Source organism: Nematostella vectensis, chromosome 6 (assembly GCF_932526225.1).
Source record: "Nematostella vectensis chromosome 6, jaNemVect1.1, whole genome shotgun sequence".
Lineage (NCBI taxonomy): Eukaryota > Metazoa > Cnidaria > Anthozoa > Actiniaria > Edwardsiidae > Nematostella > Nematostella vectensis.
In genome coordinates, this window is record NC_064039.1 from 3,276,214 (window position 1) to 3,299,767 (window position 23,554).

The following is a 23,554-nucleotide window of genomic DNA, read 5'->3' on the forward strand; positions in this document are numbered from 1 at the left end:
GAGGATCGAAATAAAGGTATATATATTTGTGTCTTGAGCTGTGATCTCTCTCCCTTGTGTGGTATATTAAGCGTTTTGTTGAGAGGTGATTCTGCCTTTTTTCCTTGTTCGGTTTGTAAATTGTCAAAGAACCTGAGCTATTATTTTGCTAAAGAGTAGTTAGTTGCTCTCACCTTTGTTGGGTGCATATCTTCAACACCATTTATCCCTTAGACGGATGCCTGAGTATCTTCATCTTGTTGTGTTTATATTGCATGTATTATTTTTTTGGGTTGTGCGTACTTCTCAAAGCCAGAACAGGCCGGTTGAGGGGTCAATGTTTTAAAGATTAAATCCCAGTTTCAAACATCTTTTGATGAATAAAACTCAATTATTTCATGTTTGCGATGTCTAAACCCTTTTTTTTATCACCATCTTCCAACGGCTTTTTCCCCGCTCCAAGTATCATCTAGCATAACACATTCTATTGTAATACAGTCAGCTAGACATTCTTATAAGGCACCGTATGTGGATGCTATTTAACACGTTTTTAGTCAGGTAGTCTAGATAGGCACGCTATGTGGGTTTCGTCAGGTTCTGCGTGTTTCACAATTGTTTTAGTTCTTCTTTGCTTTCTATTCGAAAGGTCCACTCCGTTTTTTAGAGTATGACCAAGGTCTGATGGCTAGAAAATCGCGCACATAGCTTTTATGGTTATTAAATATAGCTGAAATATCTATCAGCTATCCTGCCTTTTTTCCTTGTTCGATTTGTAAATTGTCAAAGAACCTGAGCTATTATTTTGCTAAAGAGTAGTTAGTTGCTCTCACCTTTGTTGGGTGCATATCTTCAACACCATTTATCCCTTAGACGGATGCCTGAGTATCTTCATCTTGTTGTGTTTATATTGCATGTATTATTTTTTTGGGTTGTGCGTACTTCTCAAAGCCAGAACAGGCCGGTTGAGGTTTTAAAGATTGAATCCCAGTTTCAAACATCTTTTGATGAATAAAACTCAATTATTTCATGTTTGCGATGTCTAAACCCTTTTTTCATTTGGTTAAAACCTCATTTTTTTATGAATTTTACAAGACACACTACTAGTTTCAAATTTCCCGCTTTTTTGCGCGCTCGATTTGACCTAGTTCCCTCTCGGTAAAACCTTATTACCCCAGGAACCACGCATATAATACAGGATGGCTCCCGATCACCAAATGGAGAGGATTTTCCGCAATAATAACACCGAGTACCGCCTGCAAGCAGGCTAAAAAAGTAGAAATCTGCTAGCTTATTTAGATTGAAATGCTCCAGCGCCATTATTTTGATTCCAACTGAATTTTATGTCTCTGAAATATCATTTAAGGTTGAATTGATGCCATGACGAGTCTTATTTCTCGAGATTTAAGACCAGCGGTCTGAGTTCGTCGAGATTTCTCGGAAAAATGATGTTTGGGCGCCCTAGCTCAAAACTAAACTGGTAATAGGTATGGTTGACCTCAGTATACTGTGAAAGTTTGAAGCAATTTGGATAAATATTTTTGGCGATAGAAGCCGAAAAGTAATTTTTCGTCTCCCGCACCCGGATTTGAGACAATTTCGTGGTTGTTAGAAAAAGACTAAAAACCGGTTCGCAACGCGTGATAAAACATTTGCAGCTTATATAAACCTAAAGAATAGATAATAAGGATTTCCCAGGCTAAAAGATAAGCTGTTCTGTCAGCACCTTATTATTTTACGAGATTTTATTTTATTTTATGTTTTTAGATGACTTTGAAAAGCCTTGAAATGATCGTGTAATATCGCCGATGAGATGTAGATTTGGCAAAAATGATTGCATTCATCGAAAAGAACATCATTTCTACTTTTGATATGTGAAATAAAATTTAGGGGCAAATAAAATCCGACTTTTTTACAAGCCGAAATATGACCCCCACTTGACCCTAATTATAAACAAATGCCGACTACTGTATCGGGTTTTCCGCATTCAAACAACGCCTTCAAATCTCCAGAAAAAAAAGAAAGAGCGCTCAAATCAAAAGAAATATACTGTCGGCAATACTAAAATTTAATGGTAATAATTTCATAGCATTTATTGCATTAAATTGCGATTTTTAGGCTCGCGTGATACTATTTTGTTTGCTGCCATGCATACGTAATTAAAGCGTGACAAACAAAGCGACAATCATAAAATACCTCACCATGACTGCAATAAGACTTTTCTGATAATTACTTATTAAAAAGAAAAACGTCCAAAAGAAGAAAATGAGAGTTTTGCATGTTTTTATTTAATTAACAAGCGATACTGGCAGAATTTTGTACAGTTTTAAATTGTAATTAAACAAAAAGCTTGATCAAATTGTCAAAATTCGCTTATTTTCAAAGCCTTTGTTCAACTACAAATTTGATCAAATAAAAATACAAATTATGCAAGAACGCTGAGACATTTGCGATATTGAGGCCTCTCACCGTAAGCTGTTCTCCTTTTTAGTAAAAGAGAGTATTGAAGTGTAAAAACTTACTCTGGTTTTCACAACAGAACACAGGATTACCGACTCAGAAATCTATTTCATGTAACCATGAAAAAAAATATAATCGGGACCCAAGAAATCGTGGATTTATTTTGCGCAACTACATCTTTGAATAACATCCACGAGCGTGGCTACAAAAGAAGCTTTGCGTCGGATTGCTCCGGACATTTGAAGCTCCAGCTCTTTGCAGATAGTGGGAAGGGTGGCCACTGAAAGAAAGTTGAGCCTGGACCTGGAGTACAAGTGGCACAAGTCGATGCCGTTCGCTTCTATTGGGTGATTTAGTTGGCATTCATCTAGGATGGCAGCTCTCGTACGGAAGTAGGCGGCTGCCTCCTCCGCAGCCTCTACTGCCTCCGCACCCTGTGCTATTTTCGGGAAAAATACACCTGTACATGGCCCGGTAATAGGAACTCATTGATTTTATCGGCGTTCCCCTGTTTAGAGAGATGGAGCTTGTTGATTCTATCACTTCATTCCCAATTAATGGTACGCCCCCCCCCCCTCCTCGGCCCCCGACTACTTTTTGGTGGTAGCCAAGCTTGCCGGGAAGGGGGACTCCGATAAAAACAGACGGGGGTGATCGCCGGCAAAATTGATTGTAACCCGTTAGGGATGGCACTTTAGGCGTGGTCAACAGAAATAATTTCCTCTATGAGATGGAAAATTGGGTGAGGTCGAAGGAAACACCCCCTTAGGAATAGCAATTAATCGAATTTTATACTCTAAGAGATAACAGAATGGGAAAAAAACGTTTAACACCCACTTAGGAATAGCAGTTGGTCGAATTTTACACCCTAAGAGATGGAAAAATCTGAAAAATCCTCCAACACCCCAAAAAGATGGCAGTTGGTAGAAATTTTATACTCTAAAAGATATGACGATTACCCCCGTCTACATTTTTAGAGAGTCCCCCCCAGGGCAAAGATATGCATTCCCCTTCTTTAGCAAACTCGCATTTGCCGTATAGTGTGTGCCGGTCTAACCAAGCCAAGCGTGTATAGCCTTTCACGCACTGGACAGCTGAATAGCTTTGTGGTAGGCTCTTCCTCGTTGCTGACTGCGGGTTCTGGCTCAGCGGCGTTCGCTCTGCGCTCGACAGCACGCTTGATGTCATCGAATTCACCGTCACTGAACGAGCCCGGAAACGTTGAAATCGATTGGTCAGGATGCGGCTTGAAGGCTCTCTCTCCTCTTCCCCTCCCACTCCCCTCGTTTTTCATTTTTGCTCAAATCCAAGATGGTGGCTATAATACACCGGATAAACGCCCCCCCCCCCCCCCCCCCCTTTATTGAAGGCTTTTCAAATATTATTCTTTTTTCAAATGGTACCTATGGTTGAGCAAGCCACACCTTCCCCCCTCCTCAGTCCTCTGGTCCTATGATCTCCTGCCTGAGACTTTGTCAAAGTAAAGAAGCGCTTATAGAGAGTAATTACCTGCTTGCAATAAGCGTTTACTGCACCTTACGCGCAATGATAGAATCCTGCGTTGTCTTGCTTGTAGTATGCCGGTAAAGTGAATAGTGAAAGCGATTTTTTTACTGGTTAACAAGCCAATCGATTGGCCAGGACAAAATTTTGACGGCTGTTTATCCCGGCCAGACAAATTTTGTCCTCCTAGTGCGATTAGGCCCTAAGATAACGCGCGAAAAAATGAAAACAGAAAAGTAACCTCAAAATTTACCTAGGAAGCTTTTTTGGACATATGCTCCCTGACAAGAATGGAATTTTTTTGGTAGTATTGAAAACAATAGTAAAAAGCATCAACTGTTACTTTTTCTTACTTTCTTTTTATAACTCAATTTACCTGGGAAATGGAAATTGGTTGGTTATATCATAAACAATAGTAGAAAAGCTTCAACTGTTATTTTTTCTTGATTTCTTTGTATGAACGCTTGTTGAATAAATTAACTCCTCGAATTTGCATATCCACACGACAGCAGAAGATGGTACGCGTTTCTAGTCCACGAAAGTAGGGAACTAAAGAAAATATTATAATGCTTATAGAACGAAGGATGGATAGAAATAAATATAGGACGATTTAAGAATAACTTTCGTGGGAAAAAGTTTGGAGATGCTCATGAAGCGGAAGAATAAAGACCCGGAAGTTTTTAGTGCCGATAATAATTATCATGCATGCGGATTGTACTTTAAAATGTTTTGAAAATATAATTTTGAAAAGCATATAAACATCAGAGAGACAAGAATATTTGATCAAATACCAGTATTTTCAAGAATTATGTTGCATCCTTTTTTTTGGGAGTTTTAATTGTTATTTATAAGTTTTTGGTAGCGAGGCATTAAAAAGTGAGTGTCGGCATTTGTTTATAATTAGGGTCAAGTGGGGGTCATATTTAGGCTTGTAAAAAAGTCGGATTTTATTTGCCCCTAAATTTTATTTCACATATCAAAAGTAGAAATGATGCTCTTTTCGATGAATGCAAACATTTTTGCCAAATCCACATCTCATCGGCGATATTACACTATTATTTCAAGGCTTTTCAAATTCATCTAAAAACATAAAATAAAATAAAATCGCGTAAAATAATAAGGTGCTGACAGAACAGCTTATCTTTCAGCCTGGGAGTTCCTTATTATCCATTCTTTAGGTTTATATAAGCCGCAGTTGTTTTATCACGCGTTGCGAACCGGTTTTTAGTCTTTTTCTAACAAACACGAAATTGTATCAAATCCGGGTGCGGGAGACGAAAAATTACTTTTCGGCTCCTATCGCCAAAAATATTTATCCAAATTGCTTCAAACTTTCACAGGATACCATGGTCAACCATACCTATTACCAGTTTAATTTTGAGCTAGGGCGCCCAAACATCATTTTTCCGAGAAATCTCGACGAACTCAGACCGCTGGTCTTAAGCCAAAGTCCCCGCAAGCAATAAAAGAATGACTGGAGTAAAGAGCGAAATTGCTCTTTTTCTGACGTCACAAAATCAAATTTGCATACGCTCTTGGAGTAAGCTTCGCGTTTCACCAGTACCTAAACTTTCAATTCTAGAGAAAAGATATTTCAATATTCTTCCTTTTTTTTTTTTTCGCAAACTGCAAGAAGAGATGTTTATGTATCTTAATTCTATAGTAATTTGAACTGGGATCCGATCTTTAACCTATTCAGTCAGGATACCTTTAAATTTGGTTGGGTATTGTTGAGGAGAGGAGGGCAGGGGAGGTGCGGGTAAGTGATGGTCATTTGTAATACTTTATTTTAAAAGACTCTTAAAAGACTTTATATGTGTAAGTATCTATATATTTGTTATAATACACCAAAAACTGGAAATCGACTCGGCAGACTGAAGAGGTCTTATTAAACGAAAATTTGGCAGAGTCGATTTCCAGTTTTTGGTGTATTGTATTCATTGTTCTGGTACGAGATCACGAGTAAGAGATTATATATATATTCACCGCTTCATTATAACAACACAAGCCATCTTTTTTTCCTAAATTGCTTTATAACTTTCCTATATACCTCCTTATCCCTCAACATAGCTACTTTCCAGTCTGACCTCTCCACCTCTCTTCAAGTCGATTGTTTCATCTTCATTTGCATTGAATACTGCTCATGGATAATGCGACGTTTGAACTTTGACTTAATTGTAAATCCAGTGGGGCACAGCGTGGTAGCCATACAGGCTTTGCCCCAGAAAGTCGATGCAACACACTCTTGGGTTTCTGGCTAGCTAGGTCAGAGAAGAAAAACACATTAATATTGTAGTTGTTACACGAGTGGTAGCTTTGAGTAATCAGGGAGGAATAAGTTTTGATAAACATTTATTGAAAATAATCTTCGAACTCGATATCCTCCAGCTGTATCAAGTTGAATTCCATGCGTGTTAAAATCATTTCTATAAACCTCTAGTTCCATAAGAGCACTTTTCCTCCTGTCAAACACAATAAAAACCTTGCATAATGGGAGAGTGCCTTAGGACATCATTAAGTCTATAGGGGCATAGTTGAGTGCTGTGCTTATGGATACTTGCAAGCAAAGGTGGAAATCATGGGAAATTTTTCTTGTTTGGCTTTGCCTTTATTTGAAAATAATTTTCTAACGAATCACCACAGCTCTCCTAAACGCTGTCTTTAATGAACCCAAATTGATTCCAAAATTGTTTACACTGCTATTTTGGGTCTGTATAACCTGGGCCCGGTTCCTCGAAAGCAGGTTAGCGCATATCCACAGATAACAACCTGCTTTCTAGGAACCCGGCCCTGGACTTTGTTTGGCGTTGGGGATAAAAAAAAAATTGACTGTTCGGAGAGGCGTGTTGACTGAACCTTCCCTCGTAAATTTTTCCACGGATCACCCAGAATGCTTTGCAATCTTCAATGGCAATGAGATGATTTCAGAAGCCGTCACGGAATGGACATTGTGTTTTGAGACCATGAAAATGTACCTGGAGCATCAGAATAAAGTTAGTATCTATTTGTGTCTTGAGCTGTGTTTGCTGATCTTTTTTTCCCTGTGTGAAATTTTGCGCGCTTTGTTGAGTTCTGCTGTTTTTTTGTTTGTTTTTTTGTTCGATTTAATTTTTTTTTTGTTCGATTTTAAAAAGTACCAAGCTGTTATATGGCTAAAGAGAATTCACCTAGGATGGATACATATCTTCAAGACCACTTATTCCTTAGACTGATGCCTGAGTATCTTCATTTCGTTGTGTTTATTTTGCATTTATGAATTTTTTTGGTTGTTGGTAATTCTCAAAGCCGGTACAGGCCGGTTGAGGGATCAATGTGTTAACTCTTTCTGGATCTGTCTTTGAGTCCATACTGTTCTTGCTTGCATTTCGTTTAGTTCCTTCCTATGGTAAAGTAGAGAATTGAATGATGTCGAGCACTTTTTAACCTTGGCTGCCAGGTTTTTCATTTCAATAGACGATCTAGTAAAATCATTCAATATGTATGGGTTAGTGCACAAGCTGATAGTACTTACCCTCAGCAAGGCAGAGGCTTGCCGCCCCAGTCCTTTAAGCCTGAGCCACCACAAGATTCCAAACGTCCCAAAGTGTTAACGTTGCGGGCGAACCGGTCATTTCCAGAGGGGTTGTGAGAATGTACTTAAATTTGGAAACGGGAGTCAGTGAGTCACAAGCCCAAACAACGCTGTTTAAGAAATTTATTGGCGATGCAAATGACTGACAAGCATTTGTAAATGAGTCCATACTTTGCACTTCCTGACACTGAAAGACAAATCTCGTCCGTATTCCAGTCATTTTATAATGGACACTTGAAGAACTGCCCTTTAAACTACGTTGAAAATCTTATCAAACTTGATGGGGCTGAAGTTTCAAACATAGCCGGTATATCGGGGTCAAAGTTTCATTCTTGGAGTAGGATGCAGGTGTTAATCTACATTTGTTAATGCAGAAACCGGTACAAGCATTGCCAAAGCATTTCACTTACAATGTATGAAGGGGCATGGTGTTTATTTTATTCTAAGGGTACAGGAACTTATTTGCATGGAAAAGAACGTATGCATCGATTCGGGCTGGACTAATTTCGTGGGGCGTTTGCACTTTTATTAAGTTTGTGTGTATTATGGAATTGGATGGAATGGCTTATTCAGTGAACATTTATGCGCTAATTACATGATTGACACGGTTTTCCGTAGGGCTTTATTTCACGTACAAACCTCATTCATCCGTAGGGCTTTATTTAACGTACAAACCTCATTAATAGGCAAGTAGCTAAGAGCCCGGGGGGGGGGTTTTGATATTCAGCTGGGAAGGGCGGGGCTGATGAATTGAATTGCTCATTATAAATGCAAGGGATGTATATAGATACATCCCGGGGAAGCATCCCTTGCATTTATAATGAGCAATGAAATCAATTCACTACCTGGACTCTTCCATGCAATTATCAAAACCCAACCATATTTCACTTAACAATTTTCCAAATCTATTTGACCATAAAAATGACAAACTTTTGCAGGTCTTTTTAGGGTTTTATTGCCACTTTCGCCCTCGCTCTTTATGACTTTGTCAACCTTACAAATATCCTCTCTCATTACTTCATCGGCCCTACAATCGGACACCTTTGATACTATCGAAACTTACGAAACTATCCGGTCCTGCTAAAGCTCTGGTTCTAATTCCTTCCTTCTGCCCACTCTTGTCAGGTACGAACAGCCCACACCGTGATGGTTTTCGTGTTCTCAGGAATCCTGTCGTCCTTTCTCTTCTCAACTTCTTCTTCACTTAGAATCGTAATATTACGGCTTGTTGTTACAAGAATCGTTCCGACAAGAACAAAAATAGACTACCCCCTATTATAGATAATTGTATTATAGATAATTGTATATAACATTGTGAAATGTCATTAACGGGCCGCGAAGGGAATATTCTTCTTTGTATTTGGTATAATTAAGATACCAAGGCCTTTCTTTTCAAGGATGAAATAGTTTTCGTGGCTATTTAGCACATACCGATGTGGTTGATTGTTAATACTTTTCCTTTTTGATTGCCGTAGAAATTGCAGAAAAAAGGAAATGTTTGTTTGCAAATAGAATTTTTATGCTTTATTTCGAGCACTGTTTAGTAGCATGTATGTTATGTAATATTATTTGTGGTCGCGTGTCAGCACCATGTCTGTTGTTAGGAGGACAAAGAGGGGGGTCAATTAGTTGTGCATTATCTCATACACGTGACCTCTTAGCAAGGATCACTTGGCTTCTGTAACTCGTGTTTTTTGACCCACCACCTCCCCTTTTTCTCCTCCTCACACTATCAGATTTTAGAGTTGTCAAGTTGGTTGCGTTTTGTTGCCCTCACCTTTACTGGGCTAAGATAATTGAAAAATATTGTAAATATAAAGTGAAACAATAATTATATTAAATACGGCTTTGGGCGTGGCCCATAGCCAATTAAGTCCATACAATGGTGTGGTCTACATTGATGGGGGTTGGGCCCAGTAAACTAGCTTCAGGAAAAACAGCATTTTACCTTTTAATTGCGAGAGAGAAAAGCATAAATAACTTTTCGATATATATGCTACTGTCGTTTGAATCCTCCACACCACTCTTCGTTCAAACAGGGTTCAATTTCAAAAATTCTGAAAAACATTTTTGCGTGGAAACCTTTGTCAATCTGTAATAAGTCAGTTAATTACCTCGAGCCTTCGGTAATAAGCTAGTACAGCTTATACATGTATATCGCTTATTTCCTAGGCTCTTGGTATATAACTCTTACGTAGCGCTACTTCTGCAAACGGCGGGACTACACCTACCGGAAGTATTATCGGCGAAGACGAGGAAAAAGAATTATCTGAATGTGTAAAGCTCCTGGACGATTATTTCATCCCTTAAGTTAATTTGCCATTTGAAAGGCACCAGTTTCGCCAAATGGGTCACGTTTAAGACAAAAAGCGAGCACACGCGACTTCAGTAACGTGGACGAAACAATACGGGATCAGCTAATAGAGAAGTGTTTAGAAACTAAACTAAGGCGGAAAATCTTGGAGAAAGTGAACGCTAGTTTAAAAGATTTGCAAGATGCGGCCCTCGCTCAGGAGACCGTAGAAGAACAAATGAAGTCGTTGGAGAGTTCGCACGCGGTGAACGCACTCAACCACAGCATGAATAATGGCGGTGATAACACAAAGATAAACCGCAAACCAGGCCTGAACCAAGGACGTTGTTTTAATTGCAATCGGACAGGACATATTGCGAGAAACCCAGTCTGCCCCGCGAAATCTCAGAACTGTAACTCGTGCGGGATAAAAGGCCATTTCTCGGCGTGTTGCAAGACTACACGGAGAAAGGGCAACGCATATCAGGTTGTCCCCGAGGAGAATGGGGATCCGGAAAGGAGTAAGGAGTAATGCACAACCCGGGATGCATGGGATCTCAGTTCCGCTCGTGTACCTGTCACATGCGAAACAAACAAGGCAGCTAGTCGATTACCATGTATGACGCTGGCGTGGACTTCATTTGAAGCTCGTTCAGATACTCAACTTTTGATTCTAAGTTCTCATAAACTCAGGTCCGACATAGCAAGTACTTTCGGTTAAGCCTATTTTACCAATAGCGTCGGGTAATAGTTTGGAAGATGCGCGGCTTGCGCTCAAATTTTGAAAAGGAATAAATTCTTTGTTTTAAAATTATCTTACAAAAATACTCTCGAATTGACTTTCTGGAATTTATTCTTGTGCAACACTGGTCCTCTTGCCCCTCTCACACAAGTTGCCTCAGGGTTTGGACTTAGCAGGGGGCGTAAATTCGGGGATGGATCTTTGTAGGCAAGAGTGCATTTTTTTTTTTCAAATATTGCGAGGACAACTTTGGCGTAAAATAAAGATTCATCAATCGCGAAGTTTGACAGGTCAGTTTTAAGCCAACAATTCGTGTGCTTCAAGCTGGATTATCGGTAGATGATTTTTATCTTAATATAAAAATATTGCTTCCATTTAACTTGCATGAACAAATAATAATTTGATTTCCAAGAAGAGTGAATCTAGCGGAATCTGATAAAGCATTGATGTATTAATAAAATCTAAAAAAATTACGAAAATTGCGCCAAAAATGAGTCTTCTATTGGGAACTTAGAATAGGCTGTTTAGCCAAAACAACCTCGGCGCGCTAACTTAAAAAGGAATTTCAAACAGAAACGAATAGGAAAGAATTCAATTATGCAGTGAAGCAAGGTCGCTTGACAGTGCAGAGGCTAAGCGCAGAAGTCAAAAGGGAAGGCGCTAAAGTATTTACAGATGGGACCTAGCGAGTTCGTCCCGTACGAATTCGACGAAGTCACCTTCGCCGCAATCAAAGAGGCATGCCATTTCTTTTTCGAGATTGGTTCGGAAATATCTGCGGTTTTCTGGTCGACGAGCAAAGCCCATCATCTAAGGCCTTTGGCCAAATCCCCGGTCTCAAACTGGTCCACGTCAGATTCATCGAATCTGAAGCAGCCGAAGGAGAATGAAGCAGGGCGGAAGTGGAAAGCCGCCACCTCCGGAGTTGCACCAAACTGAAGCCCTGTTAAACCTTCAGGGAACGCCAATGCAAGCGTAAAGAAATATCCCAAAAGTTTGTCGCGTTTGGGGACGGCCATCAATGACAAATCAGAACAAACACAAATACATTAATTTCTTATCAAGCTAACACAAGTTGGTAACTATAGAAGAGTATGTGAAAGGAGACTTTGTCAAGTACATTACCAATGACGAAACGAGCTGCGATTCAGAGGATGGAGACGTGGAGATCGAGCAGAAGACGTGTACGGTGGAATTGGGTCTGTACTATTAACGTATTAAATAAGATCCGTGTGTACTAAATTTTGTGTGGTGTGTTTTCACTTTTATTTAGTATGTGTTTACTGGGTAATTTGGGTTAGAGGAATTGGGATTGCGAATACGTTTGTGTACCAAACTTGTCCAAACTAAAGTGATTTCTTAGTTATGAGCAATTTTCAGCAATTTTCCTAGTAGCTTTCTATCTAGTGCGTTTAGGATACTTCCTAGGATCATCTGGACCCCCTGGAATGTGGTTCCTTACTTAGGTTTACTCTCTGATTCAAGTAGAGAAGTTTTTCATCTAAAAGAGGATAAGAAGAAAAAGGAATTAAAGCTTACCAATCGATGCGTATCTCACAAGACGCTACATCGAATAACTCGTCATTGATTGTTCCGGCAGCTAGACTTCTCAAAAAGGAAATGAATGAGGCCATTGTGACGAGTCTCTTGTCAGAGTCATGAACGCTGTGAGCATTCCGCTAGGAAAGCCGCGAAAAGTCGCTACGGAAGCTTATTGACAAGACGTCGGAGATGGTAGCCTGCTTGAGCGTCGCAATTAATCGGAGTTGAGTTATTTCTCTTTGGTGTCATTCGCCCAGCTATCACGGGTCCGCGTGGTGGTGAAAATTTCCGAGCCTCAGTGCCGGAGCAAATGTGAAAAATGCTGGCGCCCAAGAGGTAAATGTCCGGTGTATGTTTAGTGTTCGCTGTTCACGTTTTATTCGCGTTAGTCCTGTGCATTGTATAAATATTGGGTTCCAAAGTAGAATCACTTAACGTCAACTTTATTTTTACCCTGTCGAGAGAAAAGCAGGGACTGATAAAGTTTTAAAAAGTTTACTACAGTCCTGCGCTTAATTTTGTTGTACATTGTGTTGGGCTCCAGGAATAATTATTTCACAGCAATTTTATTCTTACTCAGCAGAGAGCAGGGACTGATAAAGTTTCAAAAATTTGTACAATGTGTTGGCTGTCGGGCAGATATTCCACATACAAAAAAACATCAAAATTCAAAATATGGTCTTTGTTGCGGGCTTCGCGACATGATATTGCATTGTATGGTACCTTACTGTACAGATATTTTTTTCCTTGAAAATTGAACAACTCCAAAGACGGAAAGAATTGCGGGAGAGGCAAAACAATGGAGATGTTGCCTCGCAGATGTCTAAGCTTTCAGCTTATTGTCTCCGTAGCGAGTTATATTTCGATTAATACACGACATTGTTATTGAAGAAGAATGTGTCAAGTGAAGCTCACCGTTTCTCTCTCTTTACTCAGCAGGGTCAGGGTCGGGCAAGATGCTTCTTGTAAGAAATGCCTGAGAAAGGATTAACCCAAGACTGCGATGACAACTGTATTGAATGCCTTTTGGTCTTGCCAATGCCCCTGCAACGGTTCAAAGCCTTATGGATCAACTGGGAAATTTTAATTACAAGACTTGTGTCCTATATATGGGTAACGTCATTGTGTTTGCAAGAGTTCTTGACGAAATGATGGTTTGCCTTGAGAAAGGTTAAGCCCGACTCAAAAGGTGTGATTTGAAATTAAACCATCTAAATGCAAATGACAGTGTTAGCTGTCTCGGTCATGTAGTAGTCTGCGAACAGAATCCAGACAAGGTAGCCCCATTATGTGATTAGTTGGCAAATCCACCAAGGAATACAAAGGAGCTTCAAACTTTCGCGTTCCATGTGATCCCACATGGCAGCAGATCCTTGAGGACTTCCTCACGCTAAGAAGGGACGTGTCTGAAAAATTCCAATACTATTTTTATTGGGCAAAGTGTGATATTCGGGGGTTGCGTAGGTATCGCGCATAATAAGTGTTTGTCTTCCTATGTTAAAAGTCTGTGAGCCCGGCTAGACTACGCTCATGCACGAGTTCAATAAAGCATATACTGAAGCAGTTTTCATCCTTCAAGCCTTTAAAAAGAAACGCAAAATGGGCGCCCTCAAGACAAAAACGCTGATGAAGCATTCTACAACGCTAATTGCTTTTCTACTACGCTAATTGCTTTTTAGTCTGGGAACTGGTTTACTTCTTAAGGTAACCCACATTTTATTACGAAGAATTGCTTGAATGTCAATAAGAAATAGTATTTGGTTTGTAGTAAAAAACGAGCACGTGGACAACATTGAAAATAAGGGGACCTCCAGTTCAATTACACTGCAATAACGGTACAAACCTCAAGGGCACCGAGCTTGTTGTAAAGAATTCTCTCGATTTGTAGAACATGCCAATGTTTGTATGCTAGTGTGCTTTTAAAGTCCACAATTAAGTAGCAATTAAATATAGATTAAGTAGCAATCAAATATAGATTAAATATATCTTCAATATATGACAGAGGTTGAAAAATCTTGAATGATAGAACATTGACTCGTGTTAGTGATGACCCCAACGACCTGGAGCACCTGGCACAAGCCTGGGGTTTACCGAATCGCCTAAAACGCCCCCACTGATCCCTCTTCTTCTCCCTTTAACAAGTTCACAATATCTTCAGGAGACGCTGGCTACACGAGAATCTGCCCGCATTACAAGAACGCCTGATGTGTCTTTCACCACGCCGCAATCTGGTTACTGGAGACCTTGTTCTTCTTGTGGATGAGGCTTGCCCCCGTGGTCAGTGCCCCTTTCTGACAAGCAAGGAGAGCTCAGTTTACGGAACAGGGGCTTGGAGAAAACTACTGATCTGTCCGAGCTCATATCAACCCGGCCCAAATTGTTGTTCTGTCGGTTCTTAACCAGATAAAGCCAAGAAAACCCGGGTTACCATGCAACGGAAAAAGTTCTTATTTAAAATACTGACAGAGCAAGTAAATGACGATGGATAGCTCCAAAGTTGATTCAATGATGATAAGGCAAATCTAACTTCACAATGCGGGAATCATAGTACCTTTTTTTAACTCGATTTAATCTAATCCGTAAACTTTTTATGGTCTTTCTGTGCTTTTGCAAACACAGCCATCCTTAGGTCATCCTGTAAACTTGCGGGATTCAATTTCCGGTTAAAGCTTAGTCCTATAAAATGGCTTAGGCATCGACCTGTGACCGCTACGGTCATTTGTTTCTATAGCCGTAAATATATAAGCTAGTATTTTCAGAAGAGTCTTCCATGTGGGTTGAGCGTACGCATGCGCCTTCATCACCAATGACAATCGATCTTCTACGGTTCAGTCCAATTCAAGTTGTTATTTTGCAAACAAAACAAGTAAAATGCTAGCAAAGCTTTTAATTCTCTTTCTTTTAGTACTTGCCGATTCGCGTCTCTGGGTTTTCGCGTTGTTTGTTTGAATGTGCTGGAAGAGCGACTAGTAAAACTGCGACTTTAAAGTCCGAGAAACATAAGGTAAAGGATCTGTTAACTGTGTCTCTGGTCAGTGCGGAACATTACCAGATTTGGTTATATCGATCTTGCTACTTAATTATGCAAATATTCAAAATGGCCGCGCGAAGTTTGAAACCGGAATTTGTTTTGTTAGCGAGACGTAGCGTTGCAGATCGTGAGCATATCAATAAAATTCCTACTCTATATCAAGTGTGGTATTTGATTTATGAGCTCCTGTGTTCGAAAGTAAAATATTGTTTAAAAAAGTTTTGGAAATTGTCTGTATTTATAAGTGACTGCCTGAAAAACTGACTCGTTTAGTAATGTTTACGTTTAGAAAATTAGCCATTTGAATGTAATGGACCAAAATTAACGGCTTAGGACCTTGACAGGATTAAACTAGGATAAATGAGGATCATGGCATACTAAATATTTTTCCCCCACAAGCCGAAGTGTGTGCCCACAAGGTATGGTGAAATTTGAAACAGCGGAAGTTGTAATGTGAGCCATAGTACGGGGCCAGTCATAAGACCGAAGACGCAAAGCCGTAGATTAGCGCTGTGGATCAATGGAGGAGGACGCGAATCAACGACACGTTAGATCTATTCAGCATCGATGCAGAGTTTGTGGCAAATACCTTAAGAAAAAGTTTGTGGCAAAAAGGCAGGGGGAATCTCTTAGGAAATACTGCAATAAGGTGTTATTCAAAGGAGAATTCCAAGAGCACTGGCGTGTTAACGTTACACAAGAAAACGAAGACGTTCACCCTGAACTACTTTGCCGTCCCTGCGAAGGATCACTTTACCGATTGCGAAAAGGAAAGGAACAGCCACCAATATTGAGAAGCTGGACCCCTCATACGGAAGAAGGCTGTTTTTGCGAGGCGAAACCTTCAACATCAAGAGGAAAAAAGCGAGGGTTAAGTGAAGAAGATACAGACAGTGGAGAAGAGGCCGAGGGTGGTACGGATGGTACCGATGTTGACTTTAGAACTATAACTGAATCTTTGCCGTTCCTTAACTCAGACCAAGCTGGGAAAGTTGCTAAGCAGCTCTCTGAAAGACATGGTTTTATTTTGATATCGAAGTCGGACATTGACAAATCCCTTGTTGAACTACCAAGGTCTGATCTGTTGCAGATAACCGAGGCTATATTTCGCAATGAGAGACAGGGTATTAAATTAGACGCATCGCGATGTAGCCAAACCTACAAAAACATACAGAAGCTCGTGTCGTTAGATTCCTCCGAGTGGAGTGCAAGGCGCAATTCTGTAATCAGCAGTGCTCTGAAAGGGCTGTCTACTCCGGAATTGTCTATTAGCAGAGAGGCGTCCAACCTACTCGAGGCAAGGAAAGCAATTGCAAATGATCACCTTTACTCTCTTGTGCATCCTGGCTTCATTGGCCCTATTTCCTTTCCGTGTAATCTGCTTATGTATTCAATCGCGCGGAGTAAGCTGTGTTGTAATGTGTTGTAGTTTTACTTCCGGTTAATTAGCATATCTTTCGCACATGCGCACCCGGATTGAGTTCCTCGTGTAGTCCGCCATGTTTTGTACTGTGTTAATAAAATAGGTGAATAAAAAGCCTTCAAGTCAACTTATTACATGGTGTCAGAAGCAAACTGAAGGAAAATCACTCTCAAACATACCAGGTCGGTATTTTACGAGAAATCTAGCAAGTTTACACAAGGAAAATGGCCGAACTCACTGGACTCACTAGCCCTCGTATGGACTGGAATGCAACCGATCTTCAACAAGCGCTAAAAAAGTTCAAGGCAACCGTCGAATTGTACTTTTCTGGCCCGCTTAAGTCCAAATCGGAGGAAGAAAAGGTCAGTTATCTGTTGATATGGACGGGAGAAGAAGGAATTGAATTAGTTTCTACGTGGTCGCTAACCTCAGACGAGAAGAAAAAGCTGTCAACTTACTGGGAGAAGTTTGAAGAATACGTCGCCCCCAAGAGCAATTTTCGCTTAGCACGATTTAAACTACGCACTCTGAAGCAAAAGGACGATGAACCAGTGGATTCATTTATAAAGAAAGTACGATTGCTAGCCAGCGAATGCAGGTATGATAATGTAGACGAACACATTATTGACGCTCTAATTTTCGGGTCTCGCCGCCCACGTGTCCAGGCTAAACTCCTCGAGTTAGACAAAACTCTAACGCTCGCTAAGGCAATAGACATAGCCAGGACTGAGGAAGCCACTTCGGCTCAGTTACAAGATATTAGAGGCACAAACACTATACCTGTACACGCAACAACCCACAAAAGCCCTTCTTCACATCCCAAGACACACTCACGTGAAAATAAACAAATACAAACTTGTGGGAACTGTGGCACTAGCCATGATGTGACACAAAAATCCCTGTGCCCCGCAAACGGAACAAAATGCAGCAACTGTGGGAAACCAAACCACTGGGCCAAGGTTTGCCGTTCCACCAAACCCCAAGGTCCCACCCCGAGGGGAAGAGGCAGGCGGGGAAACCGGAACAAATCAAAGCAACAGATAAACACCCTCAGCAATGAGAATGCTAGCACTGCACCTGAGCCCCTAGATTCCCCACAGTTATATTTTCACTCTCTGACCATTGATAGTATGTCTCGACAGAACACTCAAGCGCTCGTCAACATACAGGTTAACTCGAGTAACGGGACACTACCACTATTATGCAAGATTGACACTGGTGCTGAAGGAAATGTGATCCCATTAAGCAACTACAAGCACATCTATCCAGAGTCACTCTGCGACATAGACGGCAAGCCCCTCAGCTTAGCCCCATCAGATACAAGGATAACAGCATATGGAGGCCATGAAGTACAACACTACGGTACCTGCAACCTCACTTTACTACATAACGGTCAGTCCAGCCCTCATGAATTTCATGTTGTAAACACGACAGGACCTACAATCCTAGGACTACCCACATGTACTGCAATGAAGCTTGTAACCCTTAACCACAGTCTAAGCAAAGACCAGGCTGAGCCAGCCGAAATACGACCAGCTCAAGTACCCAAGGATGACCCTGAGGCAAAGGCAGCTCTACTAAGACAGTATGCTGACTGCTTCGAAGGCATCGGATGCTTCAGCGGAGAGTTCCATATCACACTTGACCCTACAGTACCCGCTGTGGTTCACCCGCCACGACGAGTCCCTGAAGCACTTCAGGAGCCTCTGCGCAAGGAGTTGGAATCCCTCGTACAGCAAGGAATCATCACCAAGGTTGATGAACCCACTGACTGGGTCAACTCGCTAGTCTGTTCCACAAAGCGGAATGGCTCCATACGACTCTGCCTTGATCCAAAGGACCTCAACTGCGCCATCAAACGTCCACATCATCGTACACCCACTCTTGATGAAGTCTTATCAAAGCTAAGTGGATCCGAGTACTTCTCCATAGTTGACGCCCGCAGCGGTTATTGGAACATAAAGCTTGACCAGGAAAGCTCACTCTATACAACATTCAACTCTCCCCATGGAAGATTCAGATTCCTACGACTACCCTTTGGTCTGATTTGTGCTCAGGACATCTTCCAAAAGAAGGTCGATGAAACCTTTGGTGACTTACCTGGGGTGACAGGCATCACAGACGACATAGTTGTTTACGGACGCAACCGTAAGGAGCATGACAATAACCTGAAAGCAGTAATGGAGCGTGCCCGTGAAACTGGTCTGAAATTCAATGCTGACAAATGCAAAATTGCCAGCAAGGAACTTGTCTTCTTCGGACACACCCTAAGTGCAGATGGTCTGAAACTTGACCCTGCTAAGGTTGAAGCCATCAACAACATGGATCCTTCAACGAGCCTCACAGATCTCCAAGTCTTCCTAGGTATGACGCAATACCTTAGCCGTTTCATACCCAACCTCGCTTCAACAGCAGCGGTCCTCTGGGACTTGACAAGGAAAAGTAGTCAATTCCAGTGGTGCCCAGAACACCAGAAAGCTGTAGATGACATCAAGAAACTCATCACATCGCCAGCCTCGCTGCAGTATTTCGACAGCACCAAGCCTGTCGTAATCCAGGTGGATGCATCTCAACGTGGCCTCGGCGCGACACTCATCCAAGATAAAGGCCCTGTGGAGTACAGAAGTAAGCTACTCACTGAAACCGAGAGGAGGTACTCCAACATAGAAAGGGAAATGCTTGCAGTCGTCCATGGTCTCGAGAAATTCCACTACTACGCTTATGGACGCCACGTCCAGGTCCACACGGACCACAAGCCACTGGAGGCAATATTCAAAAAGCATCTGGCCAGCGCGCCACCCCGCATTGCCAGGATGATGCTGCGGATACAGAAATACGACATCGACATTCGATATGTCCCAGGGAAGGACATACCCCTGGCCGACGCCCTCTCACGACTTAACCCAAGTCCCGGTGACACTATCGCTGGACTTGATGTCTCTATACATGAGCTACACTTGCACCTCAATGCTAGCCCTACTAGGATAACGCAGATCCAAGAGGAGACGAGGAAGGACACAACACTTCACTCACTTCGTGCCGTCATCGCCCAAGGTTGGCCAAACAAAAGAGCTGAATGCCCTGAGTTACTACACCCATACTGGAACTATCGTGACGAACTTACTGTCGCCGATGGATTGGTCCTGAAGGGTACCCGAATTGTAATTCCAAAGACCCTGCAACCAGATGTTCTACAGCAGCTACACTATGCACACCAGGGTGCGGAAAAATGCAAGCTCAGAGCCAAGGGATCAGTCTTTTGGGCGAACATCAATGCCGACATCGACAACATGGTCAAGAGTTGTGCTCCCTGTCAGCATAATCAGTCCATGAACACTAAAGAACCGCTAATGCCTCATGATGTTCCACCAAGGCCCTGGCACACCCTAGCATCTGACTTGTTCTCCTGGAACGGTTCACCATACTTACTACTCTCTGATTACTACAGTAAGTTCCCAATTGTGCGCAAGCTAACTAACATCCAATCATCTACTGTCATCGCTCACCTCAAAGGAATATTTGAGGAACATGGCATACCAGACAAACTTGTCACAGGACATGACACCCAGTTTACGTCTGCTCTATTCAAGGATTTCAGCAGCACCTATGGATTTATTCATACAACTACAAGCCCATACTACAAGGAGGCTAATGGCTTCATAGAGAGAAATGTGCAAACTGTCAAGGATCTCCTTCAAAAGTGCAAGGAATCAGGACAAGACCCACATCTAGCCATGCTGTGCCTGAGAACAACCCCTTTGGATCACACCCTGCCATCACCAGCAGAGTTGCTAAATTCCAGAATATATCAGTCTAACCTGCCAGCTACTTCCAGGCATGCACTACTGAACAAACCTGACTATGATGCCAATGTCAAGCTGCAAGCCAGACAAGACCGACAGAAATCATATTACGACAGGACTTCCAAGTGTCTACAGCCTGTCTACCCTCAGGACGCTGTCAGAGTCTTCAACCCCCTCAACTCCAAATGGGAGCCAGGAATAGTTCGAGCCGCTGCGCCAACCCCACGCTCGCACATTGTGGACATGGCCAATGGCAGTACTCTCACCAGAAACCGCAGACACATTCGTCCCACAGGTGAAAAACTAAGCTTGAATAATACCTCAGCTACTGATGACTACGAGCCTGTAGCAGAACCAGCACCTAACGGCAACCAACCCCCAACAGAGCCAAGGACGTCTACACCTGGTACCCCTGCGAAGTCCACACCTACCCAAAGTGGTCCACCATTACGCAGATCAACACGGACAGTGAAGCCCCCAGACAGACTGAACTTGTAGCATTTGCTACACAAACATTAGATATTGAACTATGTTATTATTAGTACTGCAAAGTTCTTTGTTTTTTTTACACCCCTAATTGGACACTACCAGTCACATTTGTACTCATGTAATTTTTCAGCTTTTCAGCTTAGAGAAGGGGATGTTGTAGTTTTACTTCCGGTTAATTAGCATATCTTTCGCACATGCGCACCCGGATTGAGTTCCTCGTGTAGTCCGCCATGTTTTGTACTGTGTTAATAAAATAGGTGAATAAAAAGCCTTCAAGTCAACTTATTACATAATGTTTATGGAAAACTATACCCTGGGGGGTCTTTTGGAAGCTTGAAAGCATGGCTGGACAAGCTAACATTGAAAATTCCCGAATACCCTGCGGGTGACCTCCTGACCGCAATAGACAACGACCAAGTACTGATAAAAAAGTGGACAGTGCGCGAAGAAAACCGCGCACAGATCAGTATTCTCACAAGTGTGTGCACGACAACTTTGAATCCAAGCGGAAACCTCCAGCAGGACAGAGAATTACACCCAGGGTAATTATTATTTTTTCTTGTAAAGTGTAGTCATTAGAACTATTATAGTGGAGAGGGGATGGGGGACACCAAAGAAGTATAAACAAATTGTGTCAACATATCACTGATAAACAGTTTTGTCCTTGTCACGTGCACTCTGTTCATTCTTGTCATCCATCCTCATACTTATGTTGTTAGTTAACTCTCTTATATGTCCACTTCTTTGATGTGTATGGAACTCCAAGCAATTTTAATGCCATAACTTAAAAGACAAAACATCTATGTAACTTTTTTTTATTTTGGATATAGGTAGTACGCTGTTATCACTCTGCTAAACAATCATGTGCAAAGAAAAGGGTACAGATTTTGTAATTGGTATTTAGCAACAGTATTATTTTTGGTAAAGTCATAACTGCTGGTACTTTTAAAAATCCTACCTCAAGTGGCTTTGTCTTACCCTTGCGCTGCAATCATAATATGACCTATATACTTTATATTGGTGATTTTTTTTTTAGTAAATGGGATAACCGCTGCAAGCTTGCAAAGGAAAATCCTTCTATGATACCTAACCTTATGGAGGAATGCACTCTCACCCAAGAACAACATAACCTTTTGCGGCAGGAGGTATGTTGATTGAGTATATTTGTCATTACTTTCCATTATGAAGACACAGATGTACCAAAAGTCAAAGTCAGTGAGAGCCTGTACTTACCATTATTATGGTATTTAAAATATTCAACCCTGTACCATACTATGTGTAAAAATAATAATAATAATAACTATTAAAAATCACAACTGCTGCAGTTTGAGAGCACAATTCTCGCAGGATTCAATGAAGAATTTTCTTTTATTATTGAAAGACAATTGAAATAAGGAATCAAAGAGAGGATCTGTAGAATTTGGCAAATTGAATGATTTATACTCAGAAAGCTTGTAATCAAACACTTAATGATTTCTTCTGCAGTGAATTGTTTGCTCCATTTTTCTGTTTTTCTTTTAGAATAAAAACCTCATCCAGGATCTCCTTTACAAGATTGCCAAGGAGCATACCATCATTAATGGTGTTCCAAGGGATGATGATGATGGCCTTACGTATCTGGTCTCCAGGGATGTTGTCCAGTCTGTTCGCCTTTGCTCTGCATGTGGGGTTGAGTTATTGGCTTCCGAGACTCAATCACACTTCTTGGAGAAACATATTGGAGAGACAGTAAATTTCATTAAGGAATTTGACTGGGCCTTTATTAGAATTGGGAAGCTTCACATGGAGATGAACATGGCACGGTGCATCATGTCTGTCCAGTGGGATGTGTACATGTCTTCTCTTGCTCATGAACTGGGCTTTATGTCTGAGGCTGCTCAGAAGTTTGCCAAAAAAGGGTCAGACCATCACAAGACTATTGTCTATCATGAAGGTGGCCCATATTGGTATTCTCAGCGAGTTGTTGGTTCCCTATGTAAAGGCACAGATGCAGACAGGAGGTATTATGTCGGTGAATCACTTCCTTTACGAATGGATTCCTGCTTACGCCTGGTGGGATCCAACATATCGTTATATGTTCTCAACTACATGGAGATACCTCGTGGCACTGCAGATGTTCAGGATGGCGCAACAACTCACAATACATCTACACAGGGCAGTTGCCTTTCGCACCCCTATTTCACAGGAATTCAGTTTCCAAATATGCTCTTATTGAGTTGTATGACAGGTAAGCACTATACAACTATGTATTTAGATGAGCTCTAAAAGCATTGCTGCCTTGCATTATCCTGTTTTGAAACAAAAAATAATGTTTTATTAACTAGGAGTGGAAACATGAACCAGATGCAAATGAATGTTTTATTACACCAAATGTTCCACCCATCAATATAAAAGGCTCAAATAGTTGTGTTCGTAAACCAGAAGAATAAATACAATACATTTTTTATAAGAACCTTTTTTATAAAAACGTGACGTATAAAAACCTGAGATTTCACCAAATTTTAAGAACATGCTCAGATAGCAGAAAAATATTTCATTATATATAGTCCTGATACATTCTAAAATGCAGAATCAAATTGTACTTTTAGTAACACCCTAATTATTGCTATTGATTTTACTGTATATATTCTTATATACATTTAAGAACATCGTTTCAGCTCGGCATTCTGTACTTCTTCAGAAGTGGAGGTATCGGTCAAGTCAACAATCTCCTGGTGTAAT

General features: G+C 41.2%; 1 protein-coding gene across 1 annotated transcript; it reads left to right on the forward strand.

The window, feature by feature from the left end:
• The first annotated feature begins 15,384 nt into the window (after positions 1-15,384).
• On the forward strand, positions 15,385-23,098 carry LOC116619443. The gene is made up of 4 exons (XM_048728911.1): positions 15,385-16,538; positions 21,128-21,375; positions 21,870-21,978; positions 22,355-23,098. Exons 1-4 carry the CDS (start codon positions 15,639-15,641, stop codon positions 23,096-23,098), a joined length of 2,001 nt encoding a protein of 666 aa, XP_048584868.1. The 5' UTR covers positions 15,385-15,638.
• The last annotated feature ends 456 nt before the right edge of the window (positions 23,099-23,554 follow it).

Excerpts from the sequence above, each read along its gene's own strand:
- LOC116619443 (XM_048728911.1), top strand. The coding sequence starts at position 15,639 with ATGGAGGAGGACGCGAATCAACGACACGTTAGATCTATTCAGCATCGA. Across the intron at positions 21,376-21,869 it reads GACAGAGAATTACACCCAGG|TAAATGGGATAACCGCTGCA; the intron begins GTAATTATTATT and ends TTTTTTTTTTAG. Across the intron at positions 21,979-22,354 it reads ATAACCTTTTGCGGCAGGAG|AATAAAAACCTCATCCAGGA; the intron begins GTATGTTGATTG and ends TTTTTCTTTTAG.